The sequence below is a fragment of the Typopeltis vanoorti genome, chromosome 17 (assembly GCF_054136105.1).
Source record: "Typopeltis vanoorti isolate ZY-2024b chromosome 17, IOZ_Tvanoo_1.0, whole genome shotgun sequence".
Classification (NCBI taxonomy): domain Eukaryota; kingdom Metazoa; phylum Arthropoda; class Arachnida; order Uropygi; family Thelyphonidae; genus Typopeltis; species Typopeltis vanoorti.
Genome location: NC_143565.1, coordinates 35,932,771 through 35,951,307, shown reverse-complemented (window position 1 = coordinate 35,951,307; position 18,537 = coordinate 35,932,771). Strand labels below are relative to the sequence as shown.

The 18,537-nt window shown below is 35.4% G+C and overlaps 1 protein-coding gene across 1 annotated transcript in view; it reads right to left on the bottom strand.

The window, feature by feature from the left end:
• LOC150097292 (uncharacterized) overlaps window positions 1–11,836 on the bottom strand; it is a 103,827-nt gene extending 91,991 nt beyond the window's left edge. The window contains exon 1 of the mRNA XM_090407752.1: window positions 11,683–11,836. Coding sequence (XP_090263878.1) covers window positions 11,683–11,806 — 124 coding nt within the window. The 5' untranslated portion in view covers window positions 11,807–11,836. The remainder of the gene's footprint in view (window positions 1–11,682) is intronic.
• Between the last annotated feature and the right edge of the window lie 6,701 nt (window positions 11,837–18,537).

Sequence of the window (18,537 nt, the reverse complement as noted above, 5' to 3'; positions counted from 1 at the left end):
AAGAAACTGAATGTCCAAAGTTATCTTCGTCTTTGACCTTGACTTCTTTGGTTTATGGCTCGCAAAACTATGCCAATCGAAAAGCTGCGCAGAGTTGTCCCTAACTATAACATTATCCTAACCGTGTCCTTGAACTTTTCAATGGAATGCTGCACAGATATAATTTATTTAATCACAGATGCAACAAATAATGAAGCCTTTAATAGATAATTATGTAAACGATTCAACAGATACAAAAAAGCTATTGAATTATAATGGTTGTTCCACCTATCCGATATAAATCATCTAAACTAACATTACAAATTTTAGTAACGATCCGAAATATTATCTAAATGCAGAGTCACTCAGTTACATACATCCAGACAAACAAATGGTCGGACAGAGGGAAGCTATTTGATTCCTACGCATGCTGTTTTCGATTTTGCATGGTTTCTTGGCTTATACAAGGAGTCCTGCTTACTAAGAGCCATAGAAGTTATATCGCATTGTTTTTGAGAAGAGGGAAGTTATTCTGCAAGAACTTGAAGGCAAGACAGCATTCATGGGCTAATACTGATTCATATTTTTTTCCCGATGTTCTTTTACATGTAATCAGTGGTGAGCTATAAGGGACTCGCGGGGGATCGCGCGAGCCCTTTGTTAAATTTTTCTCAAATTTTCGAGCCCCCTTGCTCTTCTTGTTTACTTTTTTATTTTTCAAAAAAAAAAAAAATTTTTTTTAAACATATTAAGCGACAATCTCATACGGTAACCTAACAAAAATTAGTCTATTCGGTAGTGTATAGATTACTTGGAATTATTGTTTCAACTCCTCTATAACGAATGCGCCAAGTTTGAAAATAAAATAAGCGCATGCGCTATCTTTACCCTTCTTCCTTCTGGTAGCCAATCGCATGGCAAAACCAGTAGCCAATCAAATGTTTTATAAAAGATTTCATCCTTATTATATTTTGATAGTTAAAAAATGTTTTTCTTATGTAAGATAAATTAACATAGTTGATTGTGTGCAAATATTTCATGTTTAGATTATGAAATATTTGTTTAAAAATGATAGCCTTTAGAGGTTGATTGTCCTCTCATACGTTTTGATTGGAATTTGTACACAAGTTGTATTAATAAAAGTTTTAACGTGAAATACGGCTTTTTTTTCTTTTTTTTTTCCTTTTTTTTTTTTTTTTGCTCGACGATGCGAGCCCTTTGTTAAAATTTCCATAGCTCACCACTGCATGTAATCCCATAAAGGTTTAATGGGTTTCAGATCAACAAATGAACAGGTGAATGTCATGTTAGTGTAACTACTCCTACGCTCTATGGAATGATGCTTCATTTTGTTAGTAACAGTCATCACAATAAAAATCAGCAGTGGGAATGTTAACAAAGGATGTTGTACCAATGTATCTGTTGACTGGCATCAGTAATCGAAATGTATTGCAGAAAAATCTGATTTACTCTACCTCTCCCATGTTCCCAAGACATGATTAGGTTCTTACTGCTCTCTCCATATCTTTCATTCTTTTGGTTTGTTTGAGTGATATTTATTTATTCCTTCGCTCATTATAGCTGGAGTTTTTCCTTTTGAGTGGCCAGAATACTTGTTCACGACATAGTCATTTGCTGTTAAAACCCAAATGAACACGAATGCCACGCATGACACTCTCCGATACATCGTGTCGGACTGTGATACGCATCGTGTTCATTGACTTCATTTTGTTTCGGTTATAGGTTAAGGTATTTTGAACACGGTCTTCACACTATTCATACTTATCAGAGAATATTAATTTCGTAATACTAGCGCCATTTCTAGAACTCTAGCAGGATCTACTAAATTGCTGTTTTTTTTTTTTTTTTCATTTCTTTTTCTTTTTTCCTTTATAGTAACAAATTACTAAACGAGGAATCCAGATATGACCAATGGATCATTACAATAGCTTTACTAGATTGTAAAGATCCATACTGTGGTGGGTAATTTGATGCTGCTTCGCTTAATTTCTATAATTGCTTATCCTTAATTTTTAGTTCGCGTGTCACCATTATCTTAAATATTAGGCACAACGGTCTGCTACTGCCAAGTAACCTGGCAGATTACAATATACTGTTACGTCTACCATCTGCATGTATTCTTTGGTCAGTTTCTTTGCCTTATAGTATAAAACACAAGCTTCCCGAAGGGGGGAAAAACCTGCCAGTTTCAAATATGGTTAACTTTGTCCGTATGATATGGATTAATTCACCCACACTTGAAAAGCCCTTGAAAAAAAAACACGGGCCAAGCCTACCTGCTTCCCTTTCTTAACTGATATTAAGACCCAAATATAGAGGTAAATCTAGAGACCAAGTACGTCCATCCATTTTAACCATTTACCCTACATGCGATGGATACCTCCAACTGAATAAAAATCCATTTGACAACATATCGCACAGGACTGGTTACAAAAAAGTGATGCTGACGTCATCGAAACTCAGTCCCATTGAGTATTAGGTTATGTTCGCAATGGGATTGCCACATAGCGAAATCATTTATGTGTTACAAAACTGTAGACCGCTCATTATGTTTCAAGAAGCCTGCAAAGCACATTTTCCTTAATAAGAAATAGCATACAACGCATTAATGTTGACCTGTTTTTAACAAACGAGTGCTGTAAAATTCATTCTAGTCTAAGAAAGAATTATCAGTGCACAGTTTCTAAACAAACATATAAAATCAAGAAAATGCAATCAATCTAATTTCTTAAGGGTTTCGACACGATGAGTAATATACGATTTCACACCGTCTTAGAGGGTGATATGTGTTGGTATATTAAAACGGAGAACATAAAACGTCTCCTTGATAATAGTCTTTGAAATCGAAGAAAATCCTTATGTTGTTACACTCGTATCTCCATAATGCGCCTCTATTCAATGAGGAGGTACAACAGCGCTTCTAACCTCAATCCCCGCTGCTCTTCTCTGTCTATTGACATGTTCATGCATTTTTAGTTCCATAGTTCACCAGAATAGTAGTGCGCCCGCTTATTTAATTTAAGTTTTAATTTAATCCGAATTGTGAACAAAGACTTGCTATTCTTAATCGGCAGAAAAGAGTCGTTTTTATTTTTTTCATCCTGCGTGTGCCTGCACTCATAACTGCTTTAATTATAACAGTTGATATTATTAAAATAATAATCAAATAATAACTGTCAAACATGATACAAGTGTACCGAGACATTAAAGGAGTGTAAGGAAGGAAACTATATTCTTTGAATCGTAGGTGGCCAATCCAAAAACTGGTTCGCAACCCACCAGGTGAATGAGATCATCTTGCCCTGGCCTGCGATAGATCATAGTACAGTTTTATAGCATAACAGTTGTTGGTTGTTTGTATATATCCTCCTGCTCCATACAACCACATATCAGGATGACATTATACGGAAAGCTTCAACTTTAGTTTCGTGTAGGTTTCAGAGGAAGAAAAAACCGAAATAAAATTTAAAAAAAATTAAGTCTTACTCTAAAAGCATCTCTAGGACTATAGCTACGCACTGCGGTTTGGCCTTCACTCCTCCTCATCGTCCACGCACACGTGGCAGAGTAGTAGGCAAGAGAGAATATTCACCATTTATCAGGAGATCTTGTAATGCATTACTATAAGGTTTGGTTTGAAGTGATAGCAGCTAGTCGAGACCATTGTTATACCTTCAAATGGAAGAGGTTCTGGATTCTCTTTCCCTTCCCTACCTCAGTGACACATTCGAATGATATTTTCTATTCTCCAAGCCAGAAGAAAGAAAGAAAATAAGAAAAGCCTTAAATCTCAAATCCAACATACTTCAAATAAGCAAAGAGGTGGTCATATACTAGAGATGAATAAAAGGTTCACAAACTGGAAGAGGTGGAGTAGAAGGAAGAAATTCTCTTTCATTCCTAACCATAAAAACTGCAAAAGGTTGGGAGTTATTCGATTTTCTTTCTTCTCTTTTTCAGATTCCTAAAATGACCAAATGAGTGGATGTTTCGAAAATGCAGAAAAAGAAGCTCTAACAGAAAATGCCATCCACGAGGACGTGATACAAGAAGTGGAAGTCCTCCTAAGTAGTGGGCAGCGAAATTTCACTGTAGCGACGACTCTCTTGAAGATTACCCTCATTCTAGCCATATATTAACTACCGTAAATGAAGAATTGGAAAATAATGATTATGTCAAATCATACAGAACAATTTGTTTACTAGGTAAATTGCTATTTTTGAAACACTCACAAGAATGAGGAAATCACATTCTGGTCAGTAGGCCAGAAATCGTTAAGGTCACCAGTAGGGGCAATGGCTGCCGAGTTTTTTTTTTGGATTTATGACTATCGAACATGCACTGAGATATCTGACGATCGGCTTTCCCGAATCTTACCAAACTTTAAGAGAAAAAAACCTTGGCCAGCACTTGTTAATTACGCCCAGATTGAAAAAAAAAAAACGACTCAATTTCTGCTGATGTACTTTGGCATGTAAGCTGCGAAGAGCATCTCAGCATTGTTGGATATGTTGAGTTACGAGGGACAACTATAGCAGATAATAACAAGCGGTGGTGTGGTTCAGTTCAGTGCGGTCCTTCAAACGTAGACCATGTACTCTGAATATACTTAACTTCTCTTAAGCATAGACGGAAGATTATTTTAGAAGTGGCTTCCTGAGGTGGTTGTTTTATTGTCTTGTAGAGCAGTATTACCACCCAGTGATGAAGCGCTACTCCATGCGATGAATATACCACCCAGAGAGTATAGTTTGGCATTTCCTTTCACGATGTGTTTTAAACGTAAATAATCGCTTTTATCAACGTTGTTTTACAGAAAAGACACACTAACCAGAAGGTGGTGGAAAACTGGTTTCATGGACAGGACAAATAATAATAATAATAAATATAAAAAAAAAAGAAAAGAGTACTTTAGAAAAAAAAATGCATCCAAAAATTCAATATTCATGACTCTCTTAGACTAGTGATCTGCCACAAAGCACGGGGCTACGTTTCATCTCATCCTTAGCCCTTGAACGATAAGGGTTCAGGGTTAAAACAAGCGTCGCGTAAATTGAGCTATTAATATTTTCATTGTGACATTCACACCACGAAGAATTAATGGAAGGAAACTCGTTTCGAGAACCACCCTGTCGTTCATACTAATGGTCGTTGGTTCCAACTACTATCGCACTTTCTGAGTCAGAAGTATATAGGAGTTTACTAAATGGAACCAGTTATAACTTTCTCCTCCCAACCACCCCACCTTTCATTTCCCCACGAGCAACCAAGCATGTCTGCCAACTCGGGTGAGGCATATCATTTCATTCACAGCCATGTATGCTTTCAACAATGTGTATAAATTCCACTTAAGTAGTTAAAATATGGACAGCTCCTTCTTTATTTTGTGAAGCTGAGAAAAAAAAAAGTAACAAATAAGGTGGATTTTAAGAAGTGCTATAATTAACTTCATAATTAATTTCAGATGTTCTTATTATGATGTAAAATCTAATAAGAATAAAACAACGAAAATGTTGGTATGTTCTTACTTTTTTTCAAATCCTGCCTACTTTACATCTAGTAGGCAGGATTTGAAAAAATATTTGTATTTTTGCAAATATTTTTCAAACCATGATGATAATTACCTAATTCCAACAACCGAAAAAATGTGTACTCATTCGTGCCTATCCCATTCTAATATAGAGGAGATGGTGAGTTGTGTGGAGTAGAGTGCCCTCCCACGATGAGTGTCCGAGGTGTCATGTAACAGTAATAATAATTAATCATTTTAAAGAAACTGGCAGTTTGAAACATATGAATTTGCAGCAAGTCTGAGAACTTTCATTTTCTGAAGATTGCGGGAGAGTTTTTTTTTTAAATTCTAATTCTAAAAAGAATCCAATTTCTTCGATTTTTTTTTCTATGAGATTTCTACAGAAGAAAGTGCGCATATCAAAAGTAGCTTTACTGCAAGAGATGAAGCGGCAGAATTAGAGACGCCGTACCAAATCACTCCGGAATTGTTGAAGCGCATGTAACAGGATCTGAATTACACCTCTGGTAAGCTCATGAAGCTGACACTGAACTCAATCATTCTAAAGACAAAAACATTATATTCTAAGCTGTCATTCAGAAATTTTGTTATTGGCTGTTATTTCCTATCCCAATAAATTGTGCATTGAAATTACCGAAATCATTTTGTGGAAAAATTGTATGTAAATTCGAAGTTATGGCTTTCATTATGAACAGTCACAAAAAAGACGAAAGATATCTGCAAAGGTATCTACCTTTCCTCTGGATAGAGGTTATTCAGGAAAACGAAAAGAAATATTTAAAAGATTCAGCTACCAAGTCATAGGTTCCAGGATATGGTAGTTTAATCTTATAGTTACGATAAAGTATCAGGGTGGTACAATCAATGAACCAACTAAAATCTAACAGCTTTGATTAGTTTTTTTATTTGTTGTTAACACCATCATCCTAGAGATTGAAGATCTAGAATAATCTTTCTCAGTAATTATTTATCTCATGGCTAAGAACTATATAATCCAGAAATCTTTCACCAGAAACCAAACATGGTCATTTTGGACAAAAAGACCATGTTTGGTTTCTGAACTGCTTTCGAGAGTTTCTAATTTCCGGGAGAAAGATAATGGAGGCCTGAAATGAGATAAACCATATTCCGTAAATTCAATATATTCTTGGAGAGGTAACATAAAAATATGGAACTGTTGCTTGATGCGTGAAAACTTCTCGAAACCTTTCAACAAACAAATCAACATGATACCAGAGCCTCCTGGCCCGATTGAATTCTCACCGACCAACATGGTGTGGTTGAGAATTCCACGGTGGCATGGATGCTTGTGATTAGGTTAAATAAAAATATAAAATAAAATAAAAAACCTCATCCTAATTTTTAGCCGTAACTATGATGCATTGTTCTTCAGCACTCTTCAATGCTATGTACAACCCGGTTAGTCGGTCTTCTCATCGTGTTTTTTTTTTTTTTTCTTTTCTGAAAAACAAATAGATGATTAGCGAGCACAAACAACTGACAGTCAATATACTTCCCTCTTAGTTATAACTGAACATATTCCAAGAGAAAATCTGCTGTCACTCACGTCAACAAACAAATCGCAAATGGAGCAACTTCAATCGGTGGAACTGAAAACGCAAGACATCATTCTACAACCCCGATATCAGAGTTTCTATGACTTTCGCCTCTTCACTAAAACGAAAGAACAATCAGTGCTTAAATTTAAATGATGCGTCAGTAATTTATAAAAATTAAACAAAGAAATGCGTCTCTCTCATCATCTGCTCAAGGTTGAATTTTCACTTCGTTATCAGCTAATCACTGTCGTGGTGTAGTGCAGCAATTAGCGGTGTCATTATGACACTTCTGGACGTAGTTTTCCTACGTGCAAAAGAGAAAAATAATAAGCTGCAGTTCGCAAATTTATAACCTGTTTTATATGGTTTTATAAAATAGCGAGATTGTTGTTTCCCCCGCATATAAAGCTTTATATGTACAATACTTTAATTCTGCAGTCTGCAAGAGAAATAATGCACATTAAATTATTTCAATTACTTCCGCATGACGTCATTCACTTCGCATCAATGCGAGGAGTATTCTGCATACGCCTCGCACTGATCTTTTGTTGTTGATGTTGACTTATGAACTTTTAGTGATCTGCAAAGACCGTTATTTGTGATTTAAAGTATATCGCTAGTGAGCAAGGGGGCATTGAAATAAAATACAACTTTCAAGTAACAAACAAAGATATTAAAATTAATACGAGAACAACAAGAATAATGTATGTTATGATTATTCACACAATTGAACACAGACAAAACAAGATATCATTCAAACAGCAATTTGACTGGTGATACAGAACAATTCAGATTCTACCCAAGAATCTAAGAATAGTCCGTCAGGTAGCCCTGTAAATGGACTGTTCCAAGTAATGCTGTTTTTTATAGACCATATTAGGTCACTTCGTTGAGGTTGAATGGCTGTAAATAGTTGGATAGCTTGTTTGAAGTTGCACCAAGTGCACCGATAACTATTGGGATGACTTTGATGTGTTTAAGTCACAGCAGGCCAACTTCGATTGCCAGATCTCCATATTTAGTTATTTTTTTCCAATTCTTCCTTGTTGATGTTATCGGTAGGTACTGCAACGTCAATAATCCAAACTTGTCCATATTCAATAATTATGATGTCAAGTCTATTGTGTTCCAAATGCCGATGGGTTTGTATTTTAAAATCCCAGAGAATTTTTGCTGTTTCGTTTTGTTATTATTATTATTACACCAAACTGTTACTCTGCAATCAGTCATAAAGTGCAAAGTAGCAGATATTACTTCACCGCTCTAAACCTGCACACCAAGACAATATCAATGCAATGCCCCACAGAAGAAAAGCGACAAAAAACAATAATAGACCAAGAAATAGTCAACCACGAAATAAGAAAAACAGACTGGGAACAGGAACACCTGGCATCAAATTCAGCAGATATCTTACACAACAATATTAAACTCACACAGAAAGGACGCTTTATGGAAAGAATTAAAGCGATATCCAAATAACATAGCTTTAAAAACTGAATATAAGATAACAAGGAATCGTCTTACAACACAAATCAGAAATGCAAAAAGAAGCTACTACAGAGACAAAATAACCTTTGCACAAAACAACATGAAACAAACCTGGCATCTGATCAATGAGATGCTAGATTGTGTTCCCAACACCACCGCCTCCGAAACCATAAAACACAGCTTCATGAAGGACCCAAAACCTATCCAACAACTAGCAAATGACTTTAACCAATACTTTGTTTGAACTGGAACAAGAACTGCACAGAAATATTCCCCCATATACAAAGCACTATGCCTAACAAGACCTCAGACAACTAATTATATCACATATAAATACAATAATCACTACGGAAAGGCCACGCGAAACTTCTACATCCCAGACATGATAAACAAATTACCTTTTGAATACAGAAACCTTACAAACTACAATAGTCTGAAAAAGAGCTCTACGGACATACTATGAACAAGAAACACGCACCCAAAATTCCATACAAACTTAATGAAACACAATATATTCGTTCAGGATTCCAGTTAAGCGACGAATCAATACATTCCAAGTTATTGTGTGCGTGCGTGCGTGCGTGCGTGTGTGCGTGCGTGCGCGCGCGCGAATTTCTCTATCATAGCTTTCGTAGCTTCCCAACACAGCAAAAAAAAACAATAAATAATAACCAACTGGTGTTATCCTCATAAGCTTACATATAAGCTTCGAGGATGAAAGCAGAGAAATTAGTTCTCATCCAAGATGTATCATATGTAACCAAATACATGTAATGTACGTATCACATGTAAACCAATGTATGTAATGTAAGTATCATATGTAAACAAATGTAAGTAAAATGTATCATATGTAATCAAATGTATGTAATAACTGTAGCAAAAGTATGCAATATAGAATGATTATATCCATTGATATTGTATATATAGAGTATAAAATTGCAAAAAACATCTGTAATAATTCATCATTATGAATATTATAATAATAATATACTTTTTAAACAGTTATTGTTATTATTATTATTTAAAAAAACTTTATGTACGAGAAAGTATTTGTTATGCATAATTGTGTTCCTATAATGCATGTAATTTATCTGAGAAATAATAAAAAAATAAATAAAAAATAAAAATTATTATTACTATTATTATTATTACTGCAGGTCTACAAGACTCGTTTTAGGAGGCCACTCTGTTCAAACTATTGGTCAATTTACATCATAATCGATTTATTTACAGTTAATGCTTATCAACTTAAAATAACAATACAAAATTACACAATTTCTGTCATACATCTCCTTAAACTCATTCATGATGTTCCACTCACCACTCTACCTGACAACGCATTTTAGTCACTCGCCATGAGAAAGCGTTTCTTCTCATTCTCCCTTCGCTGCTTGAACTCTAATTCACTTCTATGATTGGTTTCTAGCTCTTTTCCTTCTTGCCATATACTGAAAAATATTTCCTGCATCTATCCTATAAAACCCATTGGCTCTAAGTATAAAATACTACACTTGGAATTCTTATATCCCCATGTTTCTGCTCACAACACCGCATTAAATCTTATTAAAGAGCTACTGCATCAGATTTATTTTTCATAATAAGTAAGACAACTGCATGTCTCCCTTTATACTAGGTGCGATGTCATCAATATTTAAGTTAAACAGCAACAACAAGGAGTGACAGCACAGAAATCCTTGGCATCCTGCTTGTTACTCTTCCTCTCTATGAGACAGCTCCTTCAAACGGAACACGCTATCATCAATCATTTAATCAGTCCTCCATCTTATTGTCACCAATCATTATTAATCCCCCCATTTAAATACTACCTTACTATGGGGGGAGTGGACTGTGTGAAGTGCATCAATGTAGCAAAATATTTGAATTGTTTTCATGGATTTAATATTAATTATTGATATACATTAATTATTTAATTGACTTCAGTAGCTCGGTTGTTAACGATGATACCCTTTGGTTGGAAAGACAACAATTAAAGTCCCGTCTAGAATGGGATAAATCTCTATAGAGGCTTTTCTTTTTTTATTTTTTAACTCGCAAAGCCTATAAACAGGCAAGAGACAGGCAAGGCACAGCAAACTATACACATAAGCTTAATCATTCCTATCACAAAATCAATTAAGGTTTTATAAAATTAAATTACTGAGCCTTCCTGACGTGTTAGACCTTGACGGCCCAACAGGTCAAGAGGAAAATGAGATGAAAACAATAATTTAATTTGCATATATTAACGTTAATTATATTTTTATAGATTGAATGGATTGGAAGAGTTGTAAGTATTGGAGATGCAACATATATCAATCCAATGCACAAGATACAATGCGATGTTAGTTATTATTTAAGAATTTCAATAATGTATATTATAATAATTGAGCAACCATTCGAGAAAAAATTACTCATCATACTCGTTTTAGTTTTTTCGAAGCTTTTTTGCAAATGTGTTTTTAAAATTTTCCTTGAAATGTTATTATTTTTTCTTTCATAACCTTAATAGTTTTAGTTTTTTGTTCATAAAATTAGCTTGTGAGCCGTGTGGCTCCCACAGGTCTGTACTATATTAATTTATTATTATTATTATTATTATTTGACACCTCCAGGGAGTCCAAAGACTCATCGAGGGAGAGTGTGCCAACAGCATCGAACGATTGTCTCCTTCCGACTACTAACCGCGCTCAAACTTACTTAACTGAGCCATTAGTAGCAGAGGCTCTACCAATCGACCAACCTTTGCCGGCAAGATTTAAAAAGCGAGAATAGCTAGAGTAACAACACACGCGCGCGTGCACAGAAAAATCTATTTAATTCTTTATATAATAATTTCAAGATAATGCGCATTTTGTATTTTTTTTTTAATATTAGATTCTGACAACTTGAGAATACCAGGCGCTTATTGAAAAAAATTTCTAAAACATATACACTGAATATTTTGAAATGAAACAAATAAGTAAAATAAACTGTACGGATATTTGATTCAAACTCGCATTTGTTGCATGTAAAGCGATGGCGATAAATCATATTTACATATTAAAGAATTGAAGCAATAGCACACATAGAAATATTAAATTCATTAAGCAGCTGTCTACGTACCAGCTAATTGCTGTGAAAGCGATTTTTGTAATCCTTTTGAGAGATCATAAATATAAAGTTGAACTTCGAATGACGTCTCAGCTTCCACTTCTGGATAGTCGTCTGCTGCACCATTTGAAGCCATTTCCTTGCTTCTGTACTTACTTTACAACAGTTCGCCTCCTCATGAAACTTTCAGCGTTTGTTATTACAAACGCGCCCTCTTTTCTTCCAAAATATTCGCTGGTGGAGTGCTCATTCCCTGGCATTTAGCCCGGAAGTTTGCTAAGTCGACTGTGGCACGCCAAAATTTAAAGCGAAGTGAAAAATATGCATTAATATGCACATTGTTTTCGTTATTTAAAACAACTGATAGTTGTCTTATGATAATAATTCAAAGAGAATAAATGTTACTATGTAACATTATCTAATGATTTCAAAATTCTTCCTGATTTCGAAAGAAATGCAGACGAAATTTTAACAAGAAATATTATTCACATATCAACTACCGATAAATAAATATATACATATGTATTTTTTATTGAGAGTAAATTTAATAAAGTAACAATATATTCACAATAAAAGAAATGGTATAATTTGTATATTTAATAAATATGTCAACTAAAATCCTAATTTAAGATTTGTGCAAAATTAAGTCGCTGTTCTAGTAGCAGCCCACCAGTACCAGTGTACTAGTTGCTGTATTAAACTTCTTTATACTGCTAATGAAAGTTCACCTTTTAAACTATGTATGAAGGGCGGAACCTGCAACTCCTAGAGAATATATAGCATAGTATTCAGTGAAGGGAAAAAAAAAAAAAAAAAAAAAAACATTTATATATATATATATATATAAATTCGAGTTCAACAGACTTTTAACTCATCTCAGACCGAAGCTATGCGCAATACAAAAATTAGTTTATGTGCGAGACTCCGCCCACTGTTTGCTATTATTGTTTCGTTAATACTAATTTCATGAAAATACGATCACTGTTAAAGAAACGTCCACATATCGACTTTCTTTAAGTTAACTTCACTGTAACAATTCGTCGGATATTCTGAAATATTAATAGCAAGTTTTTCTAAAGATAAATCTGCAAAATATACAACTCACCATTTAGAAAGAATAAGATACTCTCGTTTTATTTCTTACCAAATATTTACTTTCGAGATTATGCTCGAAATTATTATTTTGGAATCTAGAATTTTTTGCCAGGAATTTCATCACCCGGTGTGAGACTATCATCCTGTTTATTGAAGGCCTGAAGTGGCTTGAAAAAGTTCCATGTTTGGTCTCTAGAGCAGGGTTTCCAGACTATGTAAAAATAAATAAAATAAAAAATCGATTACGATAGGAAATGGTGATGAATCATGACTGTGTTCGATTTCCTAGACACAGATGATCCAGACATTGTAATAAAACTCAGCTTTCTATCTTCTGGCGTTCCGACAACAACAACAACAACAAAAAAAAAAAAAAAAAAAAAAAACGCCCCCACTACGCAGACGATTTCTAGTCACTGGTACAAATACTTTCCTCAAGGTTTTGCTGCTGCTGCAGGTCCGTGGTCTCCCCTCAGACTTGCGTGATTTGAATACCAATAGCCTAAAGGTCAAGATTGTCTACCTTCCACCGAACACAATCTCAATTCCATCCCATACAACCCCCACCAAACACAACTTGATCCATGGGTTGTAAACAACCCATGGATCAAGGAGCAATGTCCACCTTCAAGCCTTATTACTTACGGACAACACTCAAGGAAACTGCGGAGGCTATTCAAGTGTCCGACAATGTCACGTTGAGAGACTAACGGAAGTTATATGACATCATGAACGGAATCTCCAACATTTCAGCAGCATCGTGTGAAGCATCAAAATCATGTATGAATGGTGTCTGGCATAAGATTTAGCCTGATTTCTAGATTCTAGATTCGCAAGAGTCCGACACTACCCTTGCGTCAATAACAGATAATGTGACAGAGATAACAAAGGAAATAGGACTAGATGATATAGAAGTTGGTGATATAAATGAGCTCCTTTAGAATCGTTGTGAAGAGCTTTCGATGGAAGATTGAGTACAGCTAATGGAACAACTGTCCAAAGAAGACACAGAGGAAAGTGAAGCTGACTCTGCAATGGCGGTTATGACATTAACAGTGAAATCAATGCAAGAGGTTATTGCTCTTATTAATAAGGAATGTGAGGTCTTCTGTGGCAACGACCCAACTGGGAGCGGAGATCAACCGTTAAGAGAAGAATTGAGACAGTTCTACAACCATACTATAACTTATTATCAGAAAAGAAGAAACCAAAAAGAACATCTATTCTATCGTTTTTAAAGCACTAAATTTTGTTTATTTTTCTTAAACATTATATCTACAATTTTCAATACGCAAATTTCATAAAATAAAACATTTTTCAAGTATTTTTTGTTGATAACTGAAAATCTCGGAACGGAAAACCTAATTTGCATATGTTCCCATTGTCTTTTTGCTCGATTTACGCTGGAAATCTCATGACCCGAACACAGTATTGAAATAAAGTAGGTTATCATTAAAATGAACCAATCCTGCTTTTTTCAAGCGATATATTTACTTGCATAGCTCAAATAACAAGGTTCATTCGTTATTTAGAAGAAAGCTGAATCTGGTTCATGTGAATTTATGCTTCAGAAGTGGGTTATATTTAAGGGAATATGCACCATGCTCTTTCTTTTGCTGACACTGAAAGAGAAACGCAGAAGAAAGGGCACAGTGGTAATTTTTTTAAACCTGGAAACTCGCGCGGTTTTAATTCCTCAACGTAGACAACTGATCATAGAATATACACTATTTCAGACAATAGTAGTCCAGTTAGTGTTAAGATCCAGGGATGAGAGTAGCTGCATCCACCTGGCTGTTTGAACTCAACTATTTGTGGGAGACTAAGAGTCGATAATGGCTGCACACCGATTTCCAAAAGTTCGGGATAAAAGTGTTCTATTGGAAAAGGCGTTAGCCGATTTTGTGGGTACTTTTCAGATATAAGAGGGCGGTTTCTACACGCACTGATTTTCGGTGGCGAAAGATAAACTCTTTTTGGAAATATTTACCGATAATTAACTCATTCTTTTTACGTTATTTTATTCATGAGTGATTGTTTGGATGTTGTAATTTTTGTTTTATTATACTCTATATTGTGCGTCATGGCCCCGATGCACAAAACAGTGGCGTGCGATTCTAATGCGCCCGATTATGTTCACAGCAGTATATGAGAAATGTACTACGGAACGAGAGATTTATGGAAGCAGGACGAAACTAGTGAGCATGTTTGTCGTAAGACGTTCAGGAGCGAATGCCAGAAGTGGGAAGAGAGTAAGAAGTTTAATAGCGGCGAGTCGATAGACAAATTGCGTGATAGTGGGATTGGCGAGGTTGGTGTTACAAGAGATACACGAGTACGAATAAAGCAGTGGAAAATGAGGAGAATGACAAGAGGGTAATGAAAAAGAAAACGCACTTGTATAGAGTTCTTCACAGAACAAATCGTGAGCGTGAAGTTGGAGAGTGGAGTGAAGGGGAGATGCAAGGGAAAGAAAGAATAATATGAAAGAGTGTAAGCGTGTAAGAGTGTAAGAATAAGGATCAGATATCGAATGTTGATTCATTGATAACAGGAGTGCTTGAGGAGAACGTGACAAAATCGTGTTTTCCTTCTGCATCGATTAAGGATGTCAGTAATGCTGTAAGGATGAAGAGAGTGAAGGTGAAAAATCTTTTTCTTTTGCTGGTACAAATGATTTAGCAGGTGACGTGTAGTGTGGGAGAAGATATGAAAGAGTTGCTAATGCATGCGAAAAAAGAAGAGTTAGAAAGTAAAAGCTGTGAGTCTGTTGCCATGGTATGACAGAGGTGAGCAGAGATGGAGAATGAATCAGTGCGCAGATTGTGCAGGAGGAATAGTATGGAGTTTGTGGATGTGTGAAGTCAGTTTTATGTAAGGAAGGGTTTATATAACGCGGATGGTTTGTATCTGAATGGATTTGGTGTCAGGAGTCTTGAGAAAGTGTTGCTAGTGAGAGTTCAGAAGTGCAGAGTCAAGGAAACTAGAATGTTCAGAGGTAGGATGCAGGTGGGGTCAAAGCAACCTAGTGGTTTGTAAGTGGAAGAGTAATCACATGATGCTAAACGTAGCTCCGGAGGTTCTTCAGTTTAGTGGGCTAAACAACAGAAGGTGGACAGATATGAAATAGTGGTTTATGTTGAGTCCAGGTAAAAGCAGGTGACTTGCAATGTACCACAGGGCTCAGCACTTGGTTCTCTGTTGTTTAATTTGTACATCAGTGATTTAGAAAATGATTTGAAATGGTTTGCTAAAGATGGCTAAACTGGGAAGAGTGGGGATAAAAGAAAGTGATGCAGAGATTCTGTAGTAAGACTAAAATAGACTAGCAGCAGGGCTGATTTTATCATTAGGCGAACCAAGGCAATCGACTAGGGGCGCTAAGACTTCGGGGCGCCAGATTTTGCTACATAATTCGGGGAAAAATTACAACCTTCGAAATAATTAGTAAAACCTTGATTAATAATAAAAAACTGAAATAAGTCAAGCCGTCCTATATTACTTATGTGTCAAAAGACACATAAGTAATTTTATCAAACCAGTCTGTGATATGATACACGATGGGAGAGTCGAATTAACTCATTAAAGCCCCTAGGATATAATTTGTCCGATGTTTGCGAAGCACTGTAAGAAATATCTCAAGATGTTTATGTGGATTAAGTGGAAATACCATGAAATTAGAAGCAAGTAGTCTTCTTAAAACTTTAAGGAAGTTCAAATTTATCGCATCCTTAGTAATGTGGTATAATATCCTTTTTGAAATAAACTTTACAAGTAAACAACTTCAGAATACAAGCCTTGATATAAATGGTGCCATAAATTGTATTAATGATACAAAGAATTTCTTAATGAAAATCCGAAATGAGGATGAATTTGAAAAGATGTTAACATACGCGGAAAAAATCGCTGAGGTCTTAGGTGTAACGCCTAATTTTGAACAAGAAACAGTTAGACTTAGAAAAAAAAAAAGAAAAAATTTGTGTATGAAGCAGAGGATGAATTCATAACAGATTTTATTAAACAAAAATTTAAGGTAGATTTTTATTTTTCAATCATTGATACCGCAATTGCATCTGTTGATGAAAAATTCAAGCACATGTATTAACGAAAAGTTTGGTTTTCTTTTAAATATATATGAATTTCGAAAAATTACTTCAGCAGGACTGCTTAAAAAATGTTTAATATTGGAAAATTATTTAACTCATGATAATTCTAGAGATATTGACGGAACAGATTTATGTAATGAATTACAAATGATAGCAAGGGAATTCCAGAAAATACTTCCTCATGAGATGTCCTGTCATACATATGCAAAAATAATTTAGAAAATAGTGTTCCAAAGGTGTTTATTGCTCTGAGAATTTTTTCGACATTGCCAGTATCAGTAGCAAGTTCAGAAAGGAGTTTCTCGAAATTAAAACTCACAAAAACTTAAACTCGCTCTACGATGGCTCAGGAACGACTCACTGGTCTAGCATTAATATCCATAGAGCATGAAATTGCATCTACAATCAATATAGATGAATTAATTCAAAACTTTGCCAAAGCAAAAGCCCGAAAGATTAATTTTTCATAATTTTTGTATTTAAGATGTAATAATTTTCTTGCTATACAGATATTAGGAGTAATCATATATGTATACAAATGTATTAGTTTTGATTAATAAATTTTTTAATGTGCATAATGATATTATTTTTATAAATCTCCGCATGTGTAGGTGTGCTTGTGTGAGTATGACAAAATATATATAGAGAGACAATATATAAGGTTTTGATCTGGGAGGTAGCCAAATGTGTGGAATTTTCAATTAAGAAAGGGTACATGTGGAAGTACCGGGCTGGTGAGTATGACAAGCTCAGGAGATTGCTTGGTTCAGCGCCATGGCATGTAAAACTGCAAGGGCTGGAAGTTGATAGTGAATGGGAAGTGGTAAAGGAGTGTTTGAAGGAGATAATAGCTGACTCTATACCTAGCCTAGAGTCCTGATAGTAAATCAAGTAGGGGTTAAATGGATGAATAACAGCATTAAGCTTGAGCTGCAAAAAAAAAAAAAAAAAAAAGAAAGAAACAACTGTGGATGGAATTTAAGGAGAAAGGTGACCTGCAGGCACACGTACAGTATAAAGCACAGCCCAGAAAGGTAACGAGTGTGGTAAGTAAATCAAATGCTGATTATGAAGGGATATTAGCCACGCTAGCTAAAAAGAATCCCAAACAGTTTTTTCGATATGCTGCAAGTAAAAGAAAAAATGTATACCGCAGAATGATTTTAAGGAATGCCGATGGTAGAGAGGTAACTGAATCAGTTTATATAGTGGAAGTACTGAGCGAGTATTTTGCAAGAGTATATCATTCACCTCAATTCCCATATAACAGGTTATATGGGAATTGAGGTGAATGAAATGGAGGTGAATAGTATATTACAAAACCTTAATGCGAATACAGCTGTGGGTTTGGAAGGTATACCAGCTCGGGTCTTACGTGAAGCGGCAAAAAAAATGTCAGTACCCTTGACCATTTTGTTTAATTTGAGTCTCGGGTCTGGGCTAGTCCCGAGGAGGTGGAAAGAGAGGAAAATAGTACCACTGCATAAGGGAGGTTCGAAGACTGCTGTTGCAAATTATCGACCGATCAGCATTACAGGAATCGTCAAGGTTTTGGAGAAAGTAGTCAAGAGATGAATACAGGAATGGATAGATGATAACGGGATACTGTATGGGGGACAGCATTTGTGAAGGGTAGATCATGCCTCACTAACTTGCTCAGGTTTCA